General features: G+C 45.0%; 1 protein-coding gene across 1 annotated transcript in view; it reads left to right on the forward strand.

Annotated features, from left to right (window-relative positions):
* GNS (glucosamine (N-acetyl)-6-sulfatase) overlaps positions 1-24,227 on the forward strand; it is a 53,751-nt gene that overhangs the window by 12,515 nt on the left and 17,009 nt on the right. Inside the window, exons 3-8 of the mRNA XM_040409337.1 lie at positions 4,210-4,413; positions 5,563-5,628; positions 18,482-18,580; positions 19,094-19,261; positions 20,815-20,897; positions 21,787-21,905. Coding sequence (XP_040265271.1) covers positions 4,210-4,413; positions 5,563-5,628; positions 18,482-18,580; positions 19,094-19,261; positions 20,815-20,897; positions 21,787-21,905 — 739 coding nt within the window. The remainder of the gene's footprint in view (positions 1-4,209; positions 4,414-5,562; positions 5,629-18,481; positions 18,581-19,093; positions 19,262-20,814; positions 20,898-21,786; positions 21,906-24,227) is intronic.

Consider the following 24,227-nt stretch of genomic DNA (forward strand, 5'->3'; position numbering starts at 1 on the left):
GTAAACAAGCAGCAGCAGATGGACCGGTGGTGCAGAGAGGTAATATAACCACATTTTTTTTAAAATTTTAGAACATTCAGGAGCCTGTCTGAGATTTTGGGTATCTCGCACAACCCCTTTAAATTGAATATGTTATCAGAAGATGACATTCTGGATGCAAAATAGTGCCAAGGAGGGCTCCAACGCTGTCCAGCTCCATGTCACCGTCATTATTCTCATCCAATAAAACTGCCAACAAGAGACATAACTGGCTCAGCTATAGAGGGTTTACTAAATGTGGTGGTAGCCCCTGCAAAACATGCAATTACGTTGTTCCAATACAAATCTTTGAGAGTTCTGATCACTCTTGTAGCTCTTTCCAATTAAGAGCTACATCAACTGTAACACCGCTGGTGTGGTATATATTATTCGCTGCACGGAATGTGATTTCATTTACATAGGAAGCACCATACGTAAATTTAAAAATGGAATACTGGAACATCTCAATTATATTAGTAATCCTAATGCTGTAAATATCTCCAGTGTATCGAGACATTTTGTGCAGGTCCATGCCCGCAGGACAAAGGGCTTTTGTGCTTTTGCAATAGAAAAGGTCTTTGCACCTTTGAGAGGTGGTGACCACCGCAAAAAACTCCTCCTTCGTGAGGCGTACTGGATATTTAGTTCCTGCGGGTCTGAACCTGAAAAAAGAGCTTATGTATATCTATCAATAATATGTGGTGAAGGTTAGTGATCAGATATTCTTTCCAAGCTGGTCATATAGATCTCTGTATGAAGGTTTTTTTATAGTGTAGGGTTTAGGCCATATAAGTAATAGTTACCAAATGTTTTATTAGGTAGCCTGCTATTCACACGGTGCGGTTTTTGTCCAGTTAGAATTTCGAAGCCCAAGGGTGGAGACTATGTTTTGTCCCATGATCTGAGGTGAACAAGGGTTAATCTGGGGAAAAGACCTCAGCACGGTGTGATGAGCATCTATGACTTGAGGATGTGTGTGATCATGATGGAGTGACCAATGGAGGAGGCTTTTCCCTCCCCTAGTTAGTGCGCATTAGTGCACATTTAAATTCATGCTCTCCATCGTGATACTTTGTTACGACTAAGGACAAGTTGTCTGAAACGCGTTAACAATCACTGTATGCAAAGTGGATGTGTCTGCTGTACTATTTATTATACAAATAAAGGAGAAGTTTTAGAGGACGCATATTGAATCTGAAGCAGTCTTTCTTCATACCTTCTGCGCATTCTTTAAAACAAGTTTAAGAATTTTTGGTATTTTCCATGTCATTATCTATATTATTTAAAGGGAACTTGTCACCATGAAAATGCGATGTAAGCTGCCAGCAGCATGTTATAAAGCAGGAGGAGCTGAGCAGACTGATATATGGGAAAAGATTGAGTAAAGTGTGTCATTTATACATTTACGGTAAATTCCTGCTCGTTCTGGTCTTTGAAACCAAGGAGACGGCCCTATCAGTGACTGCCGGCTATCTCTGTATACACAGTCCTAGAGGGAAGCCTGTCATCATTGATGGGACCGACACCTGGACTGCAAAGCCCAGAATGAGCAGGAATATAAATGTATAAATGACACACTTTACTGAATCATTTCCCATAAAATTATATATCAATCTGCTCAGCTCCTCCTGCTCTATAACACGCTGCCGGAAGCTCAAACACCAAGTTCAACGTAACAAGTTCCCTTTAAAGGGAATCTGTCACCTGGTTTGACCATATTAAGCTCTCACCATTGCCATGTGTAATAAAATACCTTATCTTCTGCAGTGGTTTTCTTTCTTATATTCATGCTTTCATTTTGCTAAAAAAGCGATCTTTGTGTTATGCAAATGAACCCTGAAGATGCCCAGAGGGGCGTTATTCTTCACCCTCTGAGCCCAGTAACGCCCCCCTGCAGTGCCTAGACCGCCTTTTATTTAGAGCCCAAGCACACCTCCTCATTATGCAGTATCATCCCACACCCTAGTTTAACCGCCCCCTCTTCTACGTCAGCTAATTCATACAGGGTTAATTTGCATAATACAAAGATCGCTTTATCAAAATGAAAGCATGACTATAAGAAAGAAAACCACTGCAGGAGATAAAGTATTTTTATTACACATGGCAATGGTGAGAGCTTAATATGGTCAAACCAGGTGACAGATTCCCTTTAAAGAGGACCTTTCACCTGAATATCCATAATCTAATTATTACACTACCTTATAGTGCGTCCCCCAGTGATGTCTTGGCAATTTTTTTTTCTTACAAAGTCTCATATTCCACTAACTTGTGACAAAAAATAAAAACTTCCATGGACTCACTATGCCCATCACGAAATACCTTGGGGTGTCTTCTTTCCAAAATGGGGTCACTTGTGGGGTTGTTATACTGCCCTGGCATTTTAGGGGCCCGAATGCGTGAGAAGTGGTTTGAAATCAAAATCTGTAAAAAATGGCCGGTGAAATCCGAAAGGTGCTCTTTGGAATGTGGGCCCCTTTGCCCACCTAGGCTGCAAAAAAAGTGTCACACATCTGGTATCACCGTACTCAGGAGAAGTTGGGCAATGTGTTTTGGGGTGTCTTTTTACATATACCTATGCTGGGTGAGAGAAATATCTTGGCAAAAGACAACTTTTCCCATTTTTTTTTTTTATACAAAGTTGTCACAAGTTAGTGGTATATGAGACTTTCTAAGAAAAAAAAATAAAATAAATCTGCATTTTCCGCTAACTTGTGACAAAAAATAAAAAGTTCTATGAACTCACTATGCCCATCAGCGAATACCTTAGGGTGTCTACTTTCCGAAATGGGGTCATTTGTGGGGTTTTTCTACTGTCTGGGCATTGTAGAACCTCAGGAAACATGACAGGTGCTCAGAAAGTCAGAGCTGGTTCAAAAAGCGGAAATTCACATTTTTGTACCATAGTTTGTAAACGCTATAACTTTTACCCAAACCATTTTTTTTTTTTTTTTTTTACCCAAGCATCTTTTTTATCAAAGACATGTAGAACAATAAATTTAGAGAAAAATTTATATATGGATGTTGTTTTTTTTGCAAAATTTTACAACTGAAAGTGAAAAATTTCATTTTTTTGCAAAAAAAAACGTTAAATTTCGATTAACAAAAAAAGTAAAAATGTCAGCAGCAATGAAATACCACCAAATGAAAGCTCTATTAGTGAGAAGAATAGGAGGTAAAATTCATTTGGGTGGTAAGTTGCATGACCGAGCAATAAACGGTTAAAGTAGTGTAGGTCAGAAGTGTAAAGTGGCCTGGTCATTAAGGGTGTTTAAGCTAGGGGGGCTGAGGTGGTTAAAGGGGTTATCCAACCCCTGGCCCCTGACAGAGGTTAGAATTACCCGGCTCCCGCGTTGCTTCTGACGTCTGCACAGCTGACGCTGCATCTCCCTGTCGCGCAGATGAAAACATCCGGCGTCGGGAGGGGAGGCAGCCAATAGCAGGCCGCGATGGGAACAAGCCTCCCTAGCTGCACTTGCTATGCTAGGGACGCTCTTTCCCGTCGTGGCCTGTTATTGGCTGCCCCCCCAACTCAGTTGAAAAAGGCCAGGACAGGCTGGAACACGCCCTGTCTGTATGTAACCTATATTGTGAAGAATGCAATAAATCTTGAAGAACATTGAGACGCTGCTGGGAGTTCTCTATATTAAGTCCATTGTATAGCAGCTGTGCTTGGTGTTGCAGCTCAGCCCCATTTACTTGAGGACTGAGCAGCAGCTAGGCCATATGACCAATGAATGTGACGTCATGTGGCCTAGGAAGAGGCCTAAGCACTCACAGAGCACCACAGCCTCTTCACACACCTGATCGGTGGGGGGTTCCGGGGGTTGGACCATGACCAGTCTCATATTGATGGCCTATCCTGAGGATAGGCAATCAAATTCCTGGAGAACCCTTCTAATGGTCTGTCCTAAGGAATATGCTAAAACTGGAAAACCCCATTAACTGAGGAATGTGATGACTTTAAGCTATTAGAAATAGGAGGGTTGTCAACTAGAATGTTGGGGGAAGCAAAGATGATGTATGGAGGATGTGGCCTGATAACTGTATGAATAGATAACAACTTGACAAACTGATTTACCATAGATCAGACAAGACAGTTGTTAAGTAACTGTTGGATTACCAGCAGTATGTATGTATTTGAAGCTGAAGAGGTTCAGTCTGTGTATGAAAACTTTACATTTTTCTTTTTAGTATGTTGGTAGTGCTCTTTGCTGTCCAAGCAGAGCCAGTATTCTGTCTGGCCGGTATCCACATAACCACCATGTTGTCAACAACACAATAGAAGGAAACTGCAGCAGTAAAGCGTGGCAGAAGGCACAAGAGCCATATACCTTCCCTGCTCTCCTCCATTCCTCTGGTTACCAGACATTCTTTGCTGGAAAGTACTTAAATCAGGTATATCAAATCAGTTTATATAATGTAAATACATTTAGAATGTATATTTTTATTGATTTCATTTTACTGGCTAAGGGCTCTTTCACACTTGCGTTCTTTTCTTCCGGCATAGAGTTCCGTCGTCGGGGCTCTATGCCGGAAGAATCCTGATCAGTTTTATCCTAATGCATTCTGAATGGAGAGAAATCCGTTCAGGATGCATCAGGATGTCTTCAGTTCCGGACCGGAAAGTTTTTTGGCCGGAGAAAATACCGCAGCATGCTGCGCTTTTTGCTCCGGCCAAAAATCCTGATCACTTGCCGCAAGGCCGGATCCGGAATTAATGCCCATTGAAAGGCATTGCAGGATCCGACGTTTAGCTTTTTCTGAATGGTTACCATGGCTGCCAGGACGCTAAAGTACTGGCAGCCATGGTAAAGTGTAGTGGGGAGCGGGGGAGCAGTATACTTACCGCCCGTGCGGCTCCCCGGGCGCTCCAGAGTGACGTCAGGGCGCCCCCACGCGCATGGATGACGTGATCGCATGGACACGTCATCCATGCGCATGGGGCGCTATGACGTCATTCTGGAGCGCCCCGGGTGCACGGACTGTAAGTATACTGCTCCCCAGCTCCCCACTACTACTACTTTAATAGCGTCCTGGGTGCCATAGTAACACTGAACGCATTTTGAAGACGGATCTGTCTTCAAATGCTTTCAGTTCACTTGCGTTTTTCCGGATCCGGCGTGTAATTCCGGCAAATGGAGTACACGCCGGATCCGGACAACGCAAGTGTGAAAGAGCCCTTAGGGATGTAGTCTACCATGTTCTCCCTCCTCCTCACTATAAGACAACTGGAGGGAGTGGGAGCCTCCTCCTCTGCCTTATCTTTAGTAGGAAATTAGATGAAAAGGAACCTGTCGCCTGTACTATGCTGACCTCACTGAATTCAGTGTGTGGTCACTTCTGAGCTGGCGGTTAGTACAACAGGAAAGTACTTTAGTCAACATAGCGATGGTGCCAGCTTAAAATGGTAAAAGCAGGTGACAGAATCCCTTTAAATCAGGTTCACTTGTGATGGGAAACTTGTCATATCCAAAAGAGTGAAGTGGATAGGAATTATGATACCATTATCTGTTTTACATGTCATAATGTATTATTCTTGTGTAGTATGGCTCAGAAGATGCGGGTGGAATCAGTCATGTACCTCCTGGATGGAGCTACTGGTTTGCTTTGGTGAGTAACATATTAGTAACTAACAAAATTACTGCATAACTAATATCTTCTAATTATGTATCTAAACATACTGTATTTTTCGCCCTATAAGACGCACCGGCCCATAAGACGCACCTAGGTTTTTGGGGAGGAAAATAAGAAAAAAAAATGTTTTAACCAAAAGGTGTGCTTTTGGTGGGTTTGGAACTAATGGTGGTCTGTGGATGGCACTATTACTGGGGATCTGTGAAGGAAACTATTACAGGGGGGATCTGTGGATGACTGACACTGTTACAGGGGGGGATCTGTGGCTGGCACTGTTACAGGGGGGGATCTGTGGCTGGCACTGTTACAGGGGGGGATCTGTGGCTGGCACTGTTACAGGGGGGGGATCTGTGGCTGGCACTGTTACGGGGGATCTGTGGCTGGCACGGTTACAGGGGGGGGGATCTGTGGCTGGCACTGTTACGGGGGGGATCTGTGGCTGGCACGGTTACAGGGGGGGATCTGTGGCTGGCACGGTTACAGGGGGGGGATCTGTGGCTGGCACGGTTACAGGGGGGGATCTGTGGCTGGCACGGTTACAGGGGGGGATCTGTGGCTGGCACGGTTACAGGGGGGATCTGTGGCTGTCACGGTTACAGGGGGGGGGATCTGTGGCTGTCACGGTTACAGGGGGGGGATCTGTGGCTGGCACTGTTACAGGGGGGGGATCTGTGGCTGGCACGGTTACAGGGGGGGGATCTGTGGCTGGCACTGTTACAGGGGGGGGATCTGTGGCTGGCACTGTTACAGGGGGGGGATCTGTGGCTGGCACTGTTACAGGGGGGGGATCTGTGGCTGGCACTGTTACAGGGGGGGGGGATCTGTGGCTGGCACTGTTACAGGGGGGGGCTCTGTGGCTGGCACTGTTACAGGGGGGGGCTCTGTGGCTGGCACTGTTACAGGGGGGGGATCTGTGGCTGGCACTGTTACAGGGGGGGGATCTGTGGCTGGCACTGTTACAGGGGGGGGATCTGTGGCTGGCACGGTTACAGGGGGGGATCTGTGGCTGGCACGGTTACAGGGGGGATCTGTGGCTGTCACGGTTACAGGGGGGATCTGTGGCTGTCACGGTTACAGGGGGGGGGGGATCTGTGGCTGTCACGGTTACAGGGGGGGGGGATCTGTGGCTGGCACTGTTACAGGGGGGGGATCTGTGGCTGGCACGGTTACAGGGGGGGGATCTGTGGCTGGCACGGTTACAGGGGGGGGATCTGTGGCTGGCACTGTTACAGGGGGGGGATCTGTGGCTGGCACTGTTACAGGGGGGGGATCTGTGGCTGACACTGTTACAGGGGGGGGATCTGTGGCTGGCACTGTTACAGGGGGGGGCTCTGTGGCTGGCACTGTTACAGGGGGGGGCTCTGTGGCTGGCACTGTTACAGGGGGGGGGATCTGTGGCTGGCACTGTTATATATGTGCCATCCACAGACCCCCCCCCCCCACCCCTTAACTGTGCCATCCACGGATCAGCCCCCCCAGTATACAAATATAAAATGTCTTATTCAATTAAAATGTATTACATATGCCCCCTCACTCCTAAATACCTAATAGTACCTTACATCCTATTTTTAATAGGTTCTGTACAATGCTGGCAGGCACTTGCCTGCGCCGCCTGCTTCATTCATAAAGTAGGCGGTGCAGGCACGTGACATCAGGGAGTTACGCTGCCGGCATTGTACTGAAGCTGTTAGGAATAGGATGTAAGGTACTATTAGGAATTTAGGAGTGAGGGGGCATATGTAATACATTTTAATTGAATAAGACATTTTATATTACTATACCGGCGGGGCTATAGTACACTGACTGACTGCACCGCCCCGCCGCTATTCCCCAGCTCCTCCTCCTCCCAGTCCCTCCCCCGGCCCCCGCTCGCTCGTACATCGCATCCAGCGATGTTAAACTGTCAGCATTCGCCCCATAAGATGCAGGGGCATTTCCCCCCCATTTTTTTTGGGGGGGGGGGAAAGTGCGTCTTATGGGGCGAAAAATACGGTAGATATGAAAGTAAATTATTTGCATTGTAGCTGTATATTAAAGGAGTTGGCCACTTGCTGCCTGCCGTTGACCATTGTGTTTGTGAGATGTCAATATTGCCGTTACTAATATAGTCATTGTTGAAATTCTGCACCATATTTTATATTTCATGGGGTATTCTACCTTGTTTGCCAAGTCTTTTGCTGCTGTCCACACAGAGGTCTTGTCCATAAAATGGCTGCTGATGGAGGGACATGTGACCAAGCAAATCACCTCCATGAGATGTCTCCTCCTTTCAAATATACTGCACCTGCCGTCTGCATCTGCACTAAACTCCCAACACTGCAAGTGCAGAGTGTATGAATGGAGGAGACATTACATGGAGGTGATTTGCCCGGTCACATGACCCTCCACCAGCGGCCATCTTATGGACAGGACCTAGGTGTGGGCAACACAAAAGACTTTGTAAATAAGAGGAAACCTTGTCCTTATGAAATATAGAAAATGGTGCAGAATCTCAACAAAGCTTATATTTAGTAAGTGCCATATAATCATTTTATAAACCCCCTGTTCAGGATGGCCGAGCGGAGACCCCGAACCACCCCCCTCAGGACGGCGCAGCAGCCAAGACGCCCGCCCCCTCCCCTGTTCAGGATGGCCAAGGGGAGCAGAGTGTCAGCTGTAATACACAGCTGACAATCTGTTTGAAACGGCCGACAATGGTGCTGGCACCCATGTCAGCCGTTTAACCCCTTCCATGCCGTGGTACTTAGGGCCAGCTGTATGGAAAGGGCTAACCATCGGGCCATGGTGTATCTGAGCCTGATTAGGCTAAGTGTAATTAAAAATACACTGCAGTACACTATACAGTGTACTGCAGTGTATTATAGAGCCATCAGACCACTAGATCTGCAAGAACCAAGTGGGCCTGGGTCAAAAAAGCCACCACGGACCAAAACTAAGAGTCCATTCAAACATCTGCATAAGGAATCCGCATCTGTTCCTCAATTTTCAATGGGGCCACAAAATATGCGGACAGCACACCATGTGCTGTCCGCATTTGCACTTCCGTTCCGCGGCCCCACAAGAAAATAGAGCATGTCCTATTCTTGTCCGTAGCCACTGACAAAAATAGGCATTTCTATCATAGTGCCGGCTATGTGTGGTCCGCAAAATGTGGAACACACATAACCGGTGTCTGTGTTTTGCGGACCACAAAACAGTTGAGGACGTGTGAATGGACCCTTGTAATCCCCGTTCGAGACAGATACGGGGGTCCCAGAGGTGGGACCTGCATCTATCAGACTTCTATGGCATATACTGTGGATATGTCATAAAAGTCCACTATGGGAATATCCCTTTAATGTGAATCTCCACGTCTGGAGCCACATTAAAGGGATTCTGTCACCTCGTTTTCGGTTATAGAGCTGCGGACATGCACGGCTAGATCGCCGCTAGCATGTCCACATTATATCTGTCCCATAAAGCTGTGTCGTTTTATTTTGTTTAACAAATTATTTTAGAGATATGTAAATGAGCCTTGTAAGGAGCCCAAGGGGCTGTACTAAACTTCCTGGTGCCCAGCCACGCCCACCTGTGAAGGAGCCCAGCACCGCCTGTGTTCTCCGAATCTCCTCCTTTCGTCACAGATTGCCGTAATCTCGCGATGCGCGAGCTCGCGCATGCGCAGTTCCTTCCCTGAGGCTGATGCCAGCACAGGGAAGAAACACCATTCTGGCCCTGCGCATGCGCGAGCTCGGGCATCGCAAGATTACGGCAATCTAACTGTGACGAAAGGAGGAGATTCGGAGGACGCAGGCGGTACTGGGCTCCTTCACAGGGGGGGCGTGGCTGGGCACCAGGAAGGTTAGTACAGCCCCTTGGGCACCTTACCAGGCTCATTTGCATATCTCTAAAATCATTTTTTAAACAAAATAAAAGGAGCCCTATAGGACCGGTATATTGCGGACATGCTAGCGGCGATCTAGCCATGCATGTCCGCATCTCTATAACCGAAAACGAGGTGACAGAATCCCTTTAATGTGGCTCCAGACGTGGAGATTCACATTAAAGGGATATTCCCATAGTGGACTTTTATGACATATCCACAGTATATGCCATAGAAGTCTGATAGATGCAGGTCCCACCTCTGGGACCCCCGTATCTGTCTCGAACGGGGATTAATTTGGAGGCTGCAGTGTATGGAGATGTGGCCAATCATGTTTGGCTCTCTCCATCCATCGGGGTTTTGAGGACAGCCAAGCAACTGCGCTATTCCATACAGAGGTATTAAGTAAAATAAAGTATACTTCATGGAGTAAGTTTTTTTTATTTTATTTATTTAATGTGGGGGGACATTCTATGTTTGGCATATGTTGGAGGTAGACTTGGGGAACGGATTCCGATGTATCCAGCAGGGTCTAATACAATGTGGACACAATATTGAATTGTTGAATTCTCCTTGTGGTTGACCCTATTTTAATCCACAAATTGTGTCTATTCTGGTACATCCCCCAACTTTTTTTTCTTTAAAAGGGTTTTCCAGGATTTTAATATTGATGACCTATTCTCAGGATAGGTCATCAATATCCGATCGGTGGGGGTCTGCACCCGGCACCCCCCGATCAGCTGCAAGTGCAGCCTTCCCTTCATTGTTTACCTGCTCACTGTTGAAATCGCAGCGGTGAGCAGGTGTACTTACAAAAAGCCGCCCAATTCACTTCTATGGGACGGCTCTGTACTTGAATGGGAAAGACCCGTCCCATAGAAGTGAATGGGACGGCTTGTAATTACACCTGATCACCGCTGATGTTGACGACGAGCAGATAAACAGTGAAGTGAAGGCTGTGCTACCACGGAGCACGGCCTTCTCTTCAACAGCTGATTGGGGGTCCCGGGTGTCTGACCCCCGCCAATCTGATATTGATGACCTGTCCTGAGGATAGGTCATCAATATTAAAATCACAGAATCCCTTTAAAGGAGTTTTACAGTAGGGCTGCAGTAAACGATTATTTTAGTAATCGAGTATTCTACCGATTATTCGTAAGAACAAATGAATTAATAGACTGTTTAACTTTATAAAAACTCATCAGACCCCCTGCCATCAGTCCCCAACACTCTTCGTTCCTCCCTGTGCGTTCAGCCCAAGTGCATCAGCTCTCCCCCACCCCAGTGCCTTCAGCTCTCCCCCCACCCCAGTGCCTTCAGCTCTCCCCCCACCCCAGTGCCTTCAGCTCTCCCCCCACCCCAGTGCCATTCGTGCCCAGCTGCAGCTCCAGTGAACTAAAATGTCCTGACGATGTGTGCACGTCAGGATCCAAAGCAGCGTTGTGCGAGCAGGCGGGTGGCCACGGAGCGTGAGTAATAGCAAGCTCTTCACTCGCACTCTGTGGTCACATGGCACAAACGAATCTTCGATTCGAGGATTCATGTCTCCGCTGTCTCCATCTTCCGGTCTCGGCACTGTTTCAATCTGGCAGTGCATATGCATTGTAACATGCCGCTTGGACCACATCACCACTGAAGCTAGTCATTGGCTGGAGCGGTGCATGTGACCATGTCTATGCACTGCTGGAATATGGAGAAAACGGAGGCAGCGAGGAGGACCGGAGCAGGTTAGTACGAATCTTCTATCAGGAGACAGGCTGCAGGCACTTGCTTAAAAATCGGCATTACAGGAAAATCCCTTTAGTGCAACAATATGTAAGGAAGCATACAAAGATTAGAGGGTTTCTAAACAGTGAGTGCTTCCTCCTCAGTGGGAAAGCCAAGAGATTGAAGCATCTATTAAAAAGCCAAGAGAACGTTGTGTACCATTGGCACACGTGATTGCATTAGTGTTTGCTGCTCTTGAGCACAGCTTGGGGAATGACGCAGATCGACTTGCATCACACACTGATTTTCAGATTAAAGGCTTTTAGAAATTTTTATTATTTATACATTGTTTCCTGTTATCATCAGTCACTAGTGAAGTGGGGTGTTCTTGTATTGCAGATCAGCCCCATTCTTTTGAATGGAACTGGACTGCAATATCAGAAGCAGCCATATATACTCAAATAGAAAGAAAGAAAAATACTTGAGGCTTTATTTAATCCCGTGCAGATGAAAACCAACATACAGCAATGCAGAAAATCGACCGGTTTCGGATCACTATAGATGTGGATCCTTAGTCATGATGTGCATCAGTAGGAGGTGAAGTCGAGACTAAATAGTGAACCACTGAGAACAGGTGATCACAATCAGGTACAGGACATACCTCCTGATGACATCATCCACAGATAAAGTGCATAACAATTACAACATGCCAAAAAAGACATAGAAAGTAAGATAAAATTTACAAAATGCAATAAAAGAGAAGTAAAAATATTAGTAATGTAGAATAGTATCATGACGCCTGTTCAATCCTGACGGTATCCGTGAGCCTAATTTGAAAATCCAAAAGCACTCACGATTGAGCAGCTTTTTCTTGTGATCACCGCCTCTGCTTGGTCTATTAACCCTCTCCACTCCTTGTACTGACATGCTATCTGTATTACCATTATGAACCGCAGCAAAATGCAAACTTGCGGCGGAAACATTTTTTATTTTAGCATGGGGTACATCAGAGAGATGACGGCAAACTCGAACTTTTAAGCAGTTTGATGTGCACCCGACGTACTGTACATTACACAGAGAACATGTTATACAATATACCACATATGTGGTGTTGCAATTAATGTATTGCTGAATAGTGTGAGTAGTGTGATTACTTGTAGACAGAATATGCGGGCCCATCCTCATATGTGAGCAACATGTAATTTTTTATGTCCACATTTAAAATTACCTATGTGTCTCAGCCAGGTAGGCTGGGACCCAGGTTTATCCTGGTAAAGAGAGGGGCTCACCATATTAGCTATAGTAACAGCACGTCGGGCAACATATTTAACACCGCTTTTTACAACATCACCCCAGACTTGGTCATATTTGAGAAGATGAAAATGTCTTTTGACAATGTTACATATTTGTGAGTATTCACAGCTATAACTTGTGGAAAAAAATCACTTGCTTCTCTTTATGACCAAGTTTGGGCTTATTGTTTGGGAAAATGAGATTATCCTGAGACATAGTGGAAACCATATTTTTGGATCGGTTTAAAAGTCTGCTGGGATAATTCCTGGCTAGGAGACGGGTGGTGACAGTATTCATTTCTTCAATGCAGGTTTCACTAGAGGAGCAATTGCGCAAAGCGCGAATATATTCACCCCTGTGGATGTTGTGGACAGTATGTGCAGGATGACAGGATCCCGCATGCAGGATGGTATTTCCTGTGGTTGCTTTTCTATAGGTGCGACTCTGTACACGGCCATCCCCCACGTCCTCCACCAAACACAAATCCAAAAAGGATATTAGGGTCTTATGCGAATTTAGAGAAAAACGTAAATTGCAATTATTAGCATTGAGGAAGGATCCGAATGATGGTACGGCCGCTACATCGCCCGACCAAACAAAGAGCAGGTCATCGATGTAGCGACCGTACCACCGGACGGATCCACTCCATGGGTTGGAATCAGAGAATAAAAAAATGATGTTCCCACCATGCCATATAAATGTTTGCAAGCGATGGTGAGAAATGGGCCCCCATAGAGACTCCTCTGCATTGGAGAAAAAACCTCCCATTAAACATAAAATAATTTATGCTGCATAAGAAATAATACAACTTTGCAGAGGTAATCTCTAAAGGGTAATGAGAAATTGGAATAAAGACTCAAAAACCAACCCAAGGAGATAATTGCTAAAAATGAATACTATATTTGATGTGGATAACAAAGATACGCAGGATACTCTGAATCTGAAGATCCAAATGTTATCCTTGGAAAAACTGCTCACCAAGGAGATGAGAACCTGGTGGGATTTAACAAGCCTAACTAAGTATTTGGACAAGCAGATGATACCGTGCGGCTTGCGCCTACGAAAAAAACCTACTACCGTCTACTCTGATGACTTCTTCACTAGCAAGTGGCAACTCATTTTATCTGACTGTTCATTTAAACTTATGGAACTTATTATTTCTTATGAGGAACAATCACTATCCACTTTCGTGAGTAAATTAAGGTTACACAGGAATTGATAACCCCTCTGGCTAAGGGCTCATTCAGACGGCCGTAAGCTGTCCACAAAAATACTGAATGCTATCCGTTTTTTTGCGGATCCGCAAAAAAAATGAAACATGTCCTATACTTGTCCGTGAAAATCAGGACATGGCCCCATTGAAGTCTATGGGTCCGCAAAAATACTGAATGCTATCCGTTTTTTTGCAGATCCGTTTTTTTGCGGATCTGCAAAAAAACTGATAGCATTCAGTATTTTTGCGGACAGCATACGGCCGTCTGAATGAGCCCTAATACTGAGACATTCATAGAACTGGATCAGAAACTCCAAAAGAGTTTAAATACAATGGAGGACAGTTTGACTCACATCAAACAAGAGAAATACAACCGTGACTTGCAGGATTATAGGTCAAATAATGTGTACAATTGGGCTGATACGCGTACCTATACACCTCGCTCTATTATGAAACGACGTCAGTACTATAAAAAGAATAGAGGTAACAAAGTGGCTTTTAGCTCCACTGACGCTGAATCCTCTGATTCTGCCCCAGAATCATCTGTGTTATCCTCTGCTAACCATTCGGGCACTGCACATGACACCAATCCCAATACAAATGCTATTATAAGGCCTGCAAAAAACGCCGTGCAGGGCGGAAGCATGCAAGGAGGAGGTCGCTATCCGTCACACCACAGAAAGACTTAAACAGCATTCAAGTCATTAACCTATCAGCCAAGGTCTTCTCACAATTGCAAATTAATGTACTTGCCAAAGGTTTATCTTTTTCTCCCACAGTGCACTTTGATGTATATCGCACTTTACTTGATGTCAACCGTTTTGCACGCAATCTTACCATTAAAAAACACTTTTCTGATATATAGATAATGTTGGTATAGGTTCTGCAGAGGCTGATACAACGCAGTCAAATTTTTCTGTTGATCAGATGTCTTCCTTTTCCTTTCAGGAATTATCACACATTGCTTCTATGCAGACTATGCGTTTTCTCTCTGGGATTGATCCAGAGCCGCAGGTGCATAGTGACTTTGCGAATAATTTTCGCACCTATAACAGAGACTTTTATCCCATTCAGTCACGCACCCCCGCTCTTGATCAATTCCAAGATAATGTAGAACGTGATTTGGTTGAACTTGATAGGGTTTCTCAGAGTAGGGATACAAATGATAGTAAAAATAATCTTATGGCCAGTGAACGCAGAGCGTTAAAAGAATTGAAAAGTATGTCTGACATAATTGTGAGAAAGGCTGATAAGGGGGGAGCGGTGGTTATCTTGGATAGACTCGTGTATGCCGCACAAAATGAGCTTATGCTCTGATTCCGCCACCTATACTGAGTTGAAACAGGATCCCACCGCTCCTTTCCAAACCCTTTTGAGGAGTATCTTGGAGGAGGGACAGGATAGTGGATACTTGGACCAAAAACAATTTGAATATATTTTTGTCTCTTATCCAGTGGTCCCCATCTTCCATTCCCTCCCCAAATTACATAAAGAGGGATTCCCCCCCCCCCCCCCCCCCTATGCGCCCTATAGTCTCCGGTATTGGGTCTTTCTCAGAGAATCTGTCATCCTGGGTGGACAGTATGTTGCAGCCACTGGTACAGTGTATTCCTGGTTTTCTGCGGGACACTGCTTCAGTCTTACAGGCCTTCCATTCTTTCCAGTGGTCCTCTGATCTTTTTTGGATCTCTGCTGATGTCGCTTCTTTGTACACGGCTATCCCCCAGGATCTCGCCATTATCTCCTTGGGTTGGTTTTTGAGTCTTTATTCCAATTTCTCATTACCCTTTAGAAATTACTTGTATTATTTCTTATGCAGCATAATTATTTTATGTTCAATGGGAGGTTTTTTCTCCAATGCAGAGGAGTCTCTATGGGGGCCCGTTTCTCACCATCGCTTGCAAACATTTATATGGCATGGTGGGAACATCATTTTTTTATTCTCTGATTCCAACCCATGGAGTGGATCCGTCCGGTGGTACGGTCGCTACATCGATGACCTGCTCTTTGTTTGGTCGGGCGATGTAGCGGCCGTACCATCATTCGGATCCTTCCTCAATGCTAATAATTGCAATTTACGTTTTTCTCTAAATTCGCATAAGACCCTAATATCCTTTTTGGATTTGTGTTTGGTGGAGGACGTGGGGGATGGCCGTGTACAGAGTTGCACGTACAGAAAAGCAACCGCAGGAAATACCATCCTGCATGCGGGATCCTGTCATCCTGCACATACTGTCCACAACATCCCCAGGGGTGAATATATTCGCGCTTTGCGCAATTGCTCCTCTAGTGAAACCTGCATTGAAGAAATGAATACTGTCACCACCCGTCTCCTAGCCAGGAATTATCCCAGCAGACTTTTAAACCGATCCAAAAATATGGTTTCCACTATGTCTCAGGATAATCTCATTTTCCCAAACAATAAGCCCAAACTTGGTCATAAAGAGAAGCAAGTGATTTTTTTCCACAAGTTATAGCTGTGAATACTCACAAATATGTAACATTGTCAAAAGACATTTTCATCTTCTCAAATATGACCAAGTCTGGGGTGATGTTGCAAAAAGCGGTGTTAAATGTGTTGCCCGACGTGCTGTTACTATAGCTAATATGGTGAGCCCCTCTCTTTACCAGGATAAACCTGGGTCCCAGCCTACCTGGCTGAGACACATAGGTAATTTCAAATGTGGACATAAAAAATTACATGTTGCTCACATATGAGGATGGGCCGGCATATTCTGTCTACAAGTAATCACACTACTCACACCATTCAGCAATACATTAATTGCAACACCACATATGTGGTATATTGTATAACATGTTCTCTGTGTAATCTACAGTACGTCGGGTGCACATCAAACTGCTTAAAAGTTCGAGTTTGCCGTCATCTCTCTGATGTACCCCATGCTAAAATAAAAAATGTTTCCGCCGCAAGTTTGCATTTCGCTGCGGTTCATAATGGTAATACAGATAGCATGTCAGTACAAGGAGTGGAGAGGGTTAATAGACCAAGCAGAGGCGGTGATCACAAGAAAAAGCTGCTCAATCGTGAGTGCTTTTGGATTTTCAAATTAGGCTCACGGATACCGTCAGGATTGAACAGGCGTCATGATACTATTCTACATTACTAATATTTTTACTTCTCTTTTATTATTGTAATTTGTAAATTTTATCTTACTTTCTATGTCTTTTTTGGCATGTTGTAATTGTTATGCACTTTATCTGTGGATGATGTCATCAGGAGGTATGTCCTGTACCTGATTGTGATCACCTGTTCTCAGTGGTTCACTATTTAGTCTCGACTTCACCTCCTACTGATGCACATCATGACTAAGGATCCACATCTATAGTGATCCGAAACCGGTCGATTTTCTGCATTGCTGTATGTTGGTTTTTTATCTGCACGGGATTAAATAAAGCCTCAAGTATTTTTCAGTGAAGCTGGACCGTCTTTCTTTCTATTTGAATCTGCTGTGCGCCTAAGGTTCAGGGCGAGGTCCGGGCTCCTGGCTTCCTGTGGATGAGCGCGACATTTTCCAGTGTTGCTCCACAGCCATATATACTGGTGGCACAATTTCTCTTTTTTTCCTTATCTTAGTGGGGCAGTTTACTAATCCTGTAGACAGAACGGTCCTAAAGGCACCAAATGTATCTCCTACTGGGTGATATATTTGCCGCATGGTTAGACATTTTTGTAAACTTTACACCACCGACTGGTTGGCTTACTTTACATTGCAGATTTGCATGTTAAGCCACACCCTTTCTCAACAAGCCACACCCATCCTTCCTAGACCACGTCTCTTGCCGGATGCAGCAGGAAAAGTGTCTAAGACGCATACTAAATGTGGCATACTGCATGCGCATTAGAATCCTGGTGCATTTTCTTAAAATTTCGGTAGTGGCTATTCAGCTAATGCATTCACATTGAAAACTGTGCTTAATATCTGGATTGCCATGAGATTTCAAATCACAAGACAAATCTTTGTAGGAGAGAGGAAGATACATTGCTGAGATAGGTCATGTATAATGAATTCATTTACAGTATAGCAGCAGGTTGCACTGGTCTGGTCATTAGTCTGCACCATGTGTACGTAGTTGGATTTCATGTAATTCTAGGCTTATTTGGCCCATACATTGGGTGAACAGAAACTCAGTTGGAATGAAGCCAAACTGTATGGGTGTGCCTGCTGGGAGGTGTAGATTGCTGTGATTAAAGTGCCACTTATATGACTACTCATAGACCAGCTCTTCAGAGGACGCACGTACTTTAGGCTACTTTCACACTGGTGTTTTGGTTTCCGTTTGTGAGATCCGTTCAGGGCTCTCACAAGCGGTTCAAAACGGATCAGTTTTGTCCTAATGCATTCTGAATGGAAAATGATCCGCTCAGAATGCATCAGTTTGGTTCCGTTCCGCTTTGGAGGCCGACATCAAAACACTGCTTGCAGCATTTTGGTGTCCGTCTGAAGAAACTGAGCCAAATGGATCAGTTTTCACTGACAAATATGGCACAATAGAAAACGGATCCGTCCTCCATTGACTTTCAATGGTGTTCAAGACGGATCAGTTTTGGCTAATGTTAAAGATAATACAAATGGATCCGTTCTGAACGGATGCATGCGGTTGTATTATCTAAACGGATCCGTCTGTGCAGATCCATGAAGGATCCGCACCAAACGCGAGTGTGAAAGTAGCCTTAGATAGCGGGAGGACCTCTTTAATACATAGTGTTTTTATTCTTTTTCTGTTTCCCCTAGGAAAAAAATTCAAAGTACTACAACTATACCCTATCAGAAAATGGACGGGCGCGGAATTATGGAGAAAACTACAGTGTGGATTACCTGACTGATGTCTTGGTGAGAATCAATGCCTTTTCATTCGTTTTATTAAAAAACCAAAGGGGTTGTCCCATTAAGATAACTTATCTCCACAGGATAGGGGATAAGTGTCTGATCATTGGGGCCCTAATCATGAGAACGAGGCCCATCGCCCCCATTTGATTGGAACAGCGGTAGGGCTGCCAGAGATGGCTGGACACTTGTATTCAGCTTTCTCCAGCAGTTTTGTACAGTAGAATGGAAATGTCTGTTGCTCTTGTGATTGGCAGGGGCCCCTTCATATGTGTTGGTGCATTTATTGGAAAAAAAACATGCAGCTGCAAAAACTGCCTCTAAAAACAAAGTGAAGAAAAACAGTAGCAAAAACTTGTATGTGAAAACACCCTCAATACGACTGAAACCGCTATGGAGGCTCCATCGGTAATGTGATGGTATTAGTTAAAGAGCTGACCACCATGTAGGTCGTTTGAGGATATAAACATTTAGATGTTGTATTATATACATTTTTGTATTATGTTTCTTTATTACTAGGCCAATATCTCCTTGGATTTTCTAAACTACAAATCAAATAATGAACCTTTCTTCATGATGATTGCCACTCCAGCCCCGCACTCTCCATGGACAGCTGCTCCTCAATATGAAAGCTCTTTCCATGATGTCGCTGCACCCAGGAACAGCAATTTCAATGTGCATGGCAAGGTTTGTGTCAACGGGAGCATGGGGAACCTGAACAGGAGGCCAGGAATAATGTTTTGACTGTCCTTTATGCATCTATATCTCTGACTTTTACATTCCAAGGGTTGCTGAGCTAGCACAGGAGGCCAGATCCACAAGTATTTTCATGATGCAGGTTTTTGTTGGAGATTTGCTGCAGGTGTGGTTGCCATATATTGAATAGATTATTTTGATGGCGCTCTTTTAAATACCGTAGGTGAATGATAGGGGTGCTGTCAGTGTCCCACATGGATTGGTGGCATAAGAAAGCAAACTGTGACAATAATATGCTGTGGAAACTCTTGCAGCATTTAGGGTGGCTGCACACAATGTGGATTACATGTGTTTTTTCCCACGTGGACTTTCGTGCTAAAAAAATGGAGCGTGGTACAGTACCAGACAAATCTCATGTACACTTTGCTTTTTTCTTGTGTGCAGAAACTGACCTGCTGTGTGGATTTTAAAATCAGCATGTCAATTGTTAAAAAAAATTCTTGTGCGGATCTGAGTTTTCAATGGAAGGGTGAAAAATCTGCATCAAATACGTGCCAAAAAACGCAATAAGGGTCCATTCACACGTCCGTAGAATGGGTCCGCATCCGTTCCGCAACTCTGCGTAACGTCTGCGGACCCATTCATTCTCTATGGGGCAGGAATGGATGCAGACAGCACACTTTGTGCTGTCTGCATCCGCATTTCTGGAGCGTGCCCCTGATCTTCCGGTCCGTGGCTCCGGAAAAAAATAGAACATGTCCTATTCTTGTCCAAAAATAGGCAGTTCTATTGGGGTGCCAGCCGAGTGTATTGCGGATCCGCAATACACTACGGACGTGTTAATGGACCCTAAATAGTTTGGATTTATGTGCGTTTTTCTTTTTTTGTATGTGCAGTTTTGGTGCGTATTTTATGCAGATTTTCTGCATGTAAATCTGCACCATGTGCAGCCGGTCTTTTATAGTGACCCCAAAGTGGATGGGATTTAAAAATGGTAATCAACAGTCTGCAGTAATATACTTACATAACTTGATACGGTATGGATCTGTTGTGGATCTCGCACAACCACAACAAAATCCATTTAATTTGGTGCAGATTTTCAATGGACCTGGCAGTGTGGGGCTGTACCCTAGGAAACCAATCAGATATCTAAAGGTCCCTTTACACGTGACCATACAGCAGCAGATTGTCGGTAAGGAAGCATCAGCAGAGGAAACTGCTGCTATTACACGCAGCGATCTCCTCCACAGTATGGTGAGGAAATGCAGTTTACACAATACGATCTGCTGCGAGCAAACAGCGATTTTTGTGTCCGCATGAATAATCTTTTCCTCTGTGAACGAGCGTTTTGCTAGTTCATCGGGTAATTGGCGGGACTTTTACACCGCCAGATAATCACTAACGAACGTTCCTATGAACGCTCGTTATCGATTTTCTTGCAGATTCTCGGCCCTTGTAAAGGGCCCTTTACTTGTATATGTACCATATGAAGTGGAAATTTTATTTTGCTTTTAATGAAAAAAATTTGATCTAATCTTTTCCAGGATAAACACTGGCTAATACGACAAGCCAAGACCCCTATGTCTAATACTTCCATACAGTTCCTGGACAATGCTTTTCGCAAGAGGTAGGCTATTATAGTACGGCCTTGCCTAATTTTTATTTTATTTTTTGTCATGAGGAGAGAACTGACAGAAATGTCAATAACTCATTGTACAGCTTCTATATGATGTAAAATAATAATTTTTTATTTACATTTAGCTGAGGTCCAGGAAACTTGTTCACCTGAAATGAGCGAACCAAATGTAAAAACTGTGGTTCTTGATTACCCTCTATTATCCTTTATCAGTTGTAATAGTTTATGCACTTTCCAATCTTTTACGCATTTTGATTGGAATAGGTAATTGATGATTCACAGGTACTATTAAGGGTGCCCGTACACCATATGGCCCGACAGCAGGATCTGCATTTGGCTCACTGCTATTTACCGAGCCATACCTGTACAGTGGTCCCTCAAGGTATAATGGCCTCAGGAACTTACAATAGTTTTTCCTAGGTCATCATATGTTGAAACTAGACTCAATGTACAATGACTCGGATCCAACCAATCAATATGGCCATTTCTCTGGTAAAACACTTGTATTGGTGGCTAGTAGATCTTTACAGTACAGTGCGGTACTACATGTCAAGTACTGCCCTCTGTCTGTACCAGGATGAGCTGCTCCTTTAGACACCAGGTGATGGAAGAAGCTCCTGCCCTCATCATAGACAGCTTCAAGCATCTATTACTGTTGTATGAATTTTATATTTAAGGAATTGCCTTTTTGTATTATGTTTCATAAATCTTCGTTTCTATGATCTTGGGATGAGATTTTGAAGCTTTGGAACCAATTACTAGTTTTCCATAGATTTATTAATTCAGGTTACAATGATTTTAAAATACAATGGCTGTCCTGGAACTAATTAATATTGTAACCTGAAGGATCACTGTCATTTCATTTTGGTGCTCTGAACAGGTGGCAAACTCTGCTCTCTGTGGATGACCTGGTGGAGAAGCTCCTAAAGCAACTTCAGGCCCGTGGAGAATTGGATAACACCTTTATTTTCTTCACATCTGACAATGGATACCACACAGGTAACCTAATCAGTTCTGTCACGTTGGTCTCTCATACTGGAATTGTAAAAGGGGATTGGAATAATTTTAGAAGCCATTATAAGAAAAGATACTAGAAAATAATCTCAGCAGTCCAGCTAATGGTAGTCTAGAAATTCCAGTGATCCAATACAAAAACTAGATTTTTGTACTTACCGTAAAATTTGTTTCTCTTCCATTCATTGGGGGACACAGGCATTGACCATGGGTATAGCTGTTGCCGCTATTAGGCAGACACTAAGAACACAAAGTGTAAGCTCTTCCCTCTTCAGCTATACCCTTTCTGCAGGGACCAAGCTAATCAGTTTAGTGCAAAAGCAGTAGGAGAAGCCAGACATAAGAATATCGCACTATGTGCAAACCCAGAACCACACAGGCCCGAAAAGGCCCATAAACAAAAAACTGGGTGGGAGCTGTGTCCCCCAAAGAACGGAAGAGAAACAGATTTTATGGTAAGTACAAAAATCTAGTTTTCTCATCCATCTCATTGGGGGACACAAGCATTGACCATGGGATGTTCCAGAGCAGTCCCTGAGGGTGGGCTTGACTACAACCCCCCCTCTCCTGCCAATCAGAGAACCTCTGTTTGCAAAACTGTGCGCCCCAGAGAAGCGTCTGAAAGATGCCGTCTGGATCTGGTGCGTATCTATTTATCCCAGAGTATGGAGCAACTGTTCTCGAGGATGAGACGGGTCCGGACAAAATGAAGGAAGAATAATCTTCTCATTTAGATGGAATGTCGACACCACCTTCAGCAAGAAGGACTGCACATGGCGAAGGACCACCTCATCCTGATGGAGGATCAGGAAGGGCGACCGACATGACAGAGCCGCGAGTTCCGACACTCTACGGATAGAAGTAATTGCAACCAAAAAAGCCACCTTATAAGACAGGAAGCGCAGCGAGACCTGCTGCAAAGGCATAAACGGAGAAGATTGGAGAGCGTTAAGCACTAGATTAAGATCCCAAGGATCCAATGGAGGACGGAAGGGGGCACAGCATGCGCCTCCCCCTGCAGAAAAGTCTGAACCGCCGAAAGCGAAACTACATTTCGCTGAAAAAGAATGGAGAGCCAACACTTGCCCTTTGAGAGAGCTGAGAGCCAGTCCTAAGTCCATGCCAGACTGCAGGAAAGCCAAAAGTCGCGGCAAAGAAAAACAAATGGGAGACAGCTGTCGCCGCTTTCACCAACTAAAGTAGGACTTCCAAGTCCGGTGGTAGATTCTGGAAGACGACGGCTTCCTGGCATGAATCATAGTCTGGACCACTGCATCCAAAAAACTCTGAGCCTTCAGTACGGCGGCTTCAACAGCCATGCCGTTAAATGTAGCGACCCTAAATTCGGGTTGAAAATCGGCCCATGCGACAGCAAGTCCTCCCGAAGAGGAAGACGCTAAGGTTTGTCGGCGAGTAGTGCAACTAGGGATGCGTGCCACACCCTGTGCGGCCAATCTGGGGCCACGAGAATGACGGGCAGTCCCTCGGACCTGATCTTCCTGAGAAGCTGCAGAAGAGGCGGGAAACACGTAAGGCAACGTGAACCGACTCCATGGGATCACCAGTGCATCGCATGCCAGGACCCTGGGGTCCCTGGACCATGCGACGAAGTCCTGGACCTTGTTGTTGAACCGTGAGGCCATGAGATTCACATCTGACTGACCCCCACCTCTCGCAGATTTCCCGAAAGACCTCGGGTGAAGAGCCCACTCGCCTGGATCGAGACGCTCCTGGCTGAGAGTCCGCGATCCAGTTGTCTACACCTGGAATGTGAACTGCCGATAGTGCCGGAACCTTTTTCTCCGCCCAGCTGAAAATCAGCGCCGTCTCCTCCATGACTGTCGGGCTCTGGGTGCCGCCCTGGTGATTGATGTATGCCACCACCGGAGATGGAGAAACTAACGCCCAGATGTCAACATCCGAGAGGCCATCCACCATCTGAGGGCCCGGCGCACTGGGGCAAGGTGACTCATTGGCCGATCCAAGGAGTATGGGGAGCGATCCCAGCTGGACAGAATGGCTCTCTGAAGCGCTCTGGTATGGAACTGAGCATAGGGAACTGCTTCAAAGGCAGAAACCATGTACCCCAGAGCCCGCGCTGCAGCGACGAATGGGAATCTGAGCTTGCCACAAAAATGAGCGAATCTGAAGATGGAGAGCGGATAGTTTTTCCGGACGCAAGTACACCTTGGCCTGACAAGTGTCAAGTACCATGTCCAGATAAGTCAATCGCTGCGATGGATAAAGACAAGACTTCTGTCTGATCACCATCCATCCAAAGTGCTCCAGGGTGTCCAGGACTATGCT

Source organism: Bufo bufo, chromosome 1 (assembly GCF_905171765.1).
Source record: "Bufo bufo chromosome 1, aBufBuf1.1, whole genome shotgun sequence".
Classification (NCBI taxonomy): Eukaryota; Metazoa; Chordata; class Amphibia; order Anura; family Bufonidae; genus Bufo; species Bufo bufo.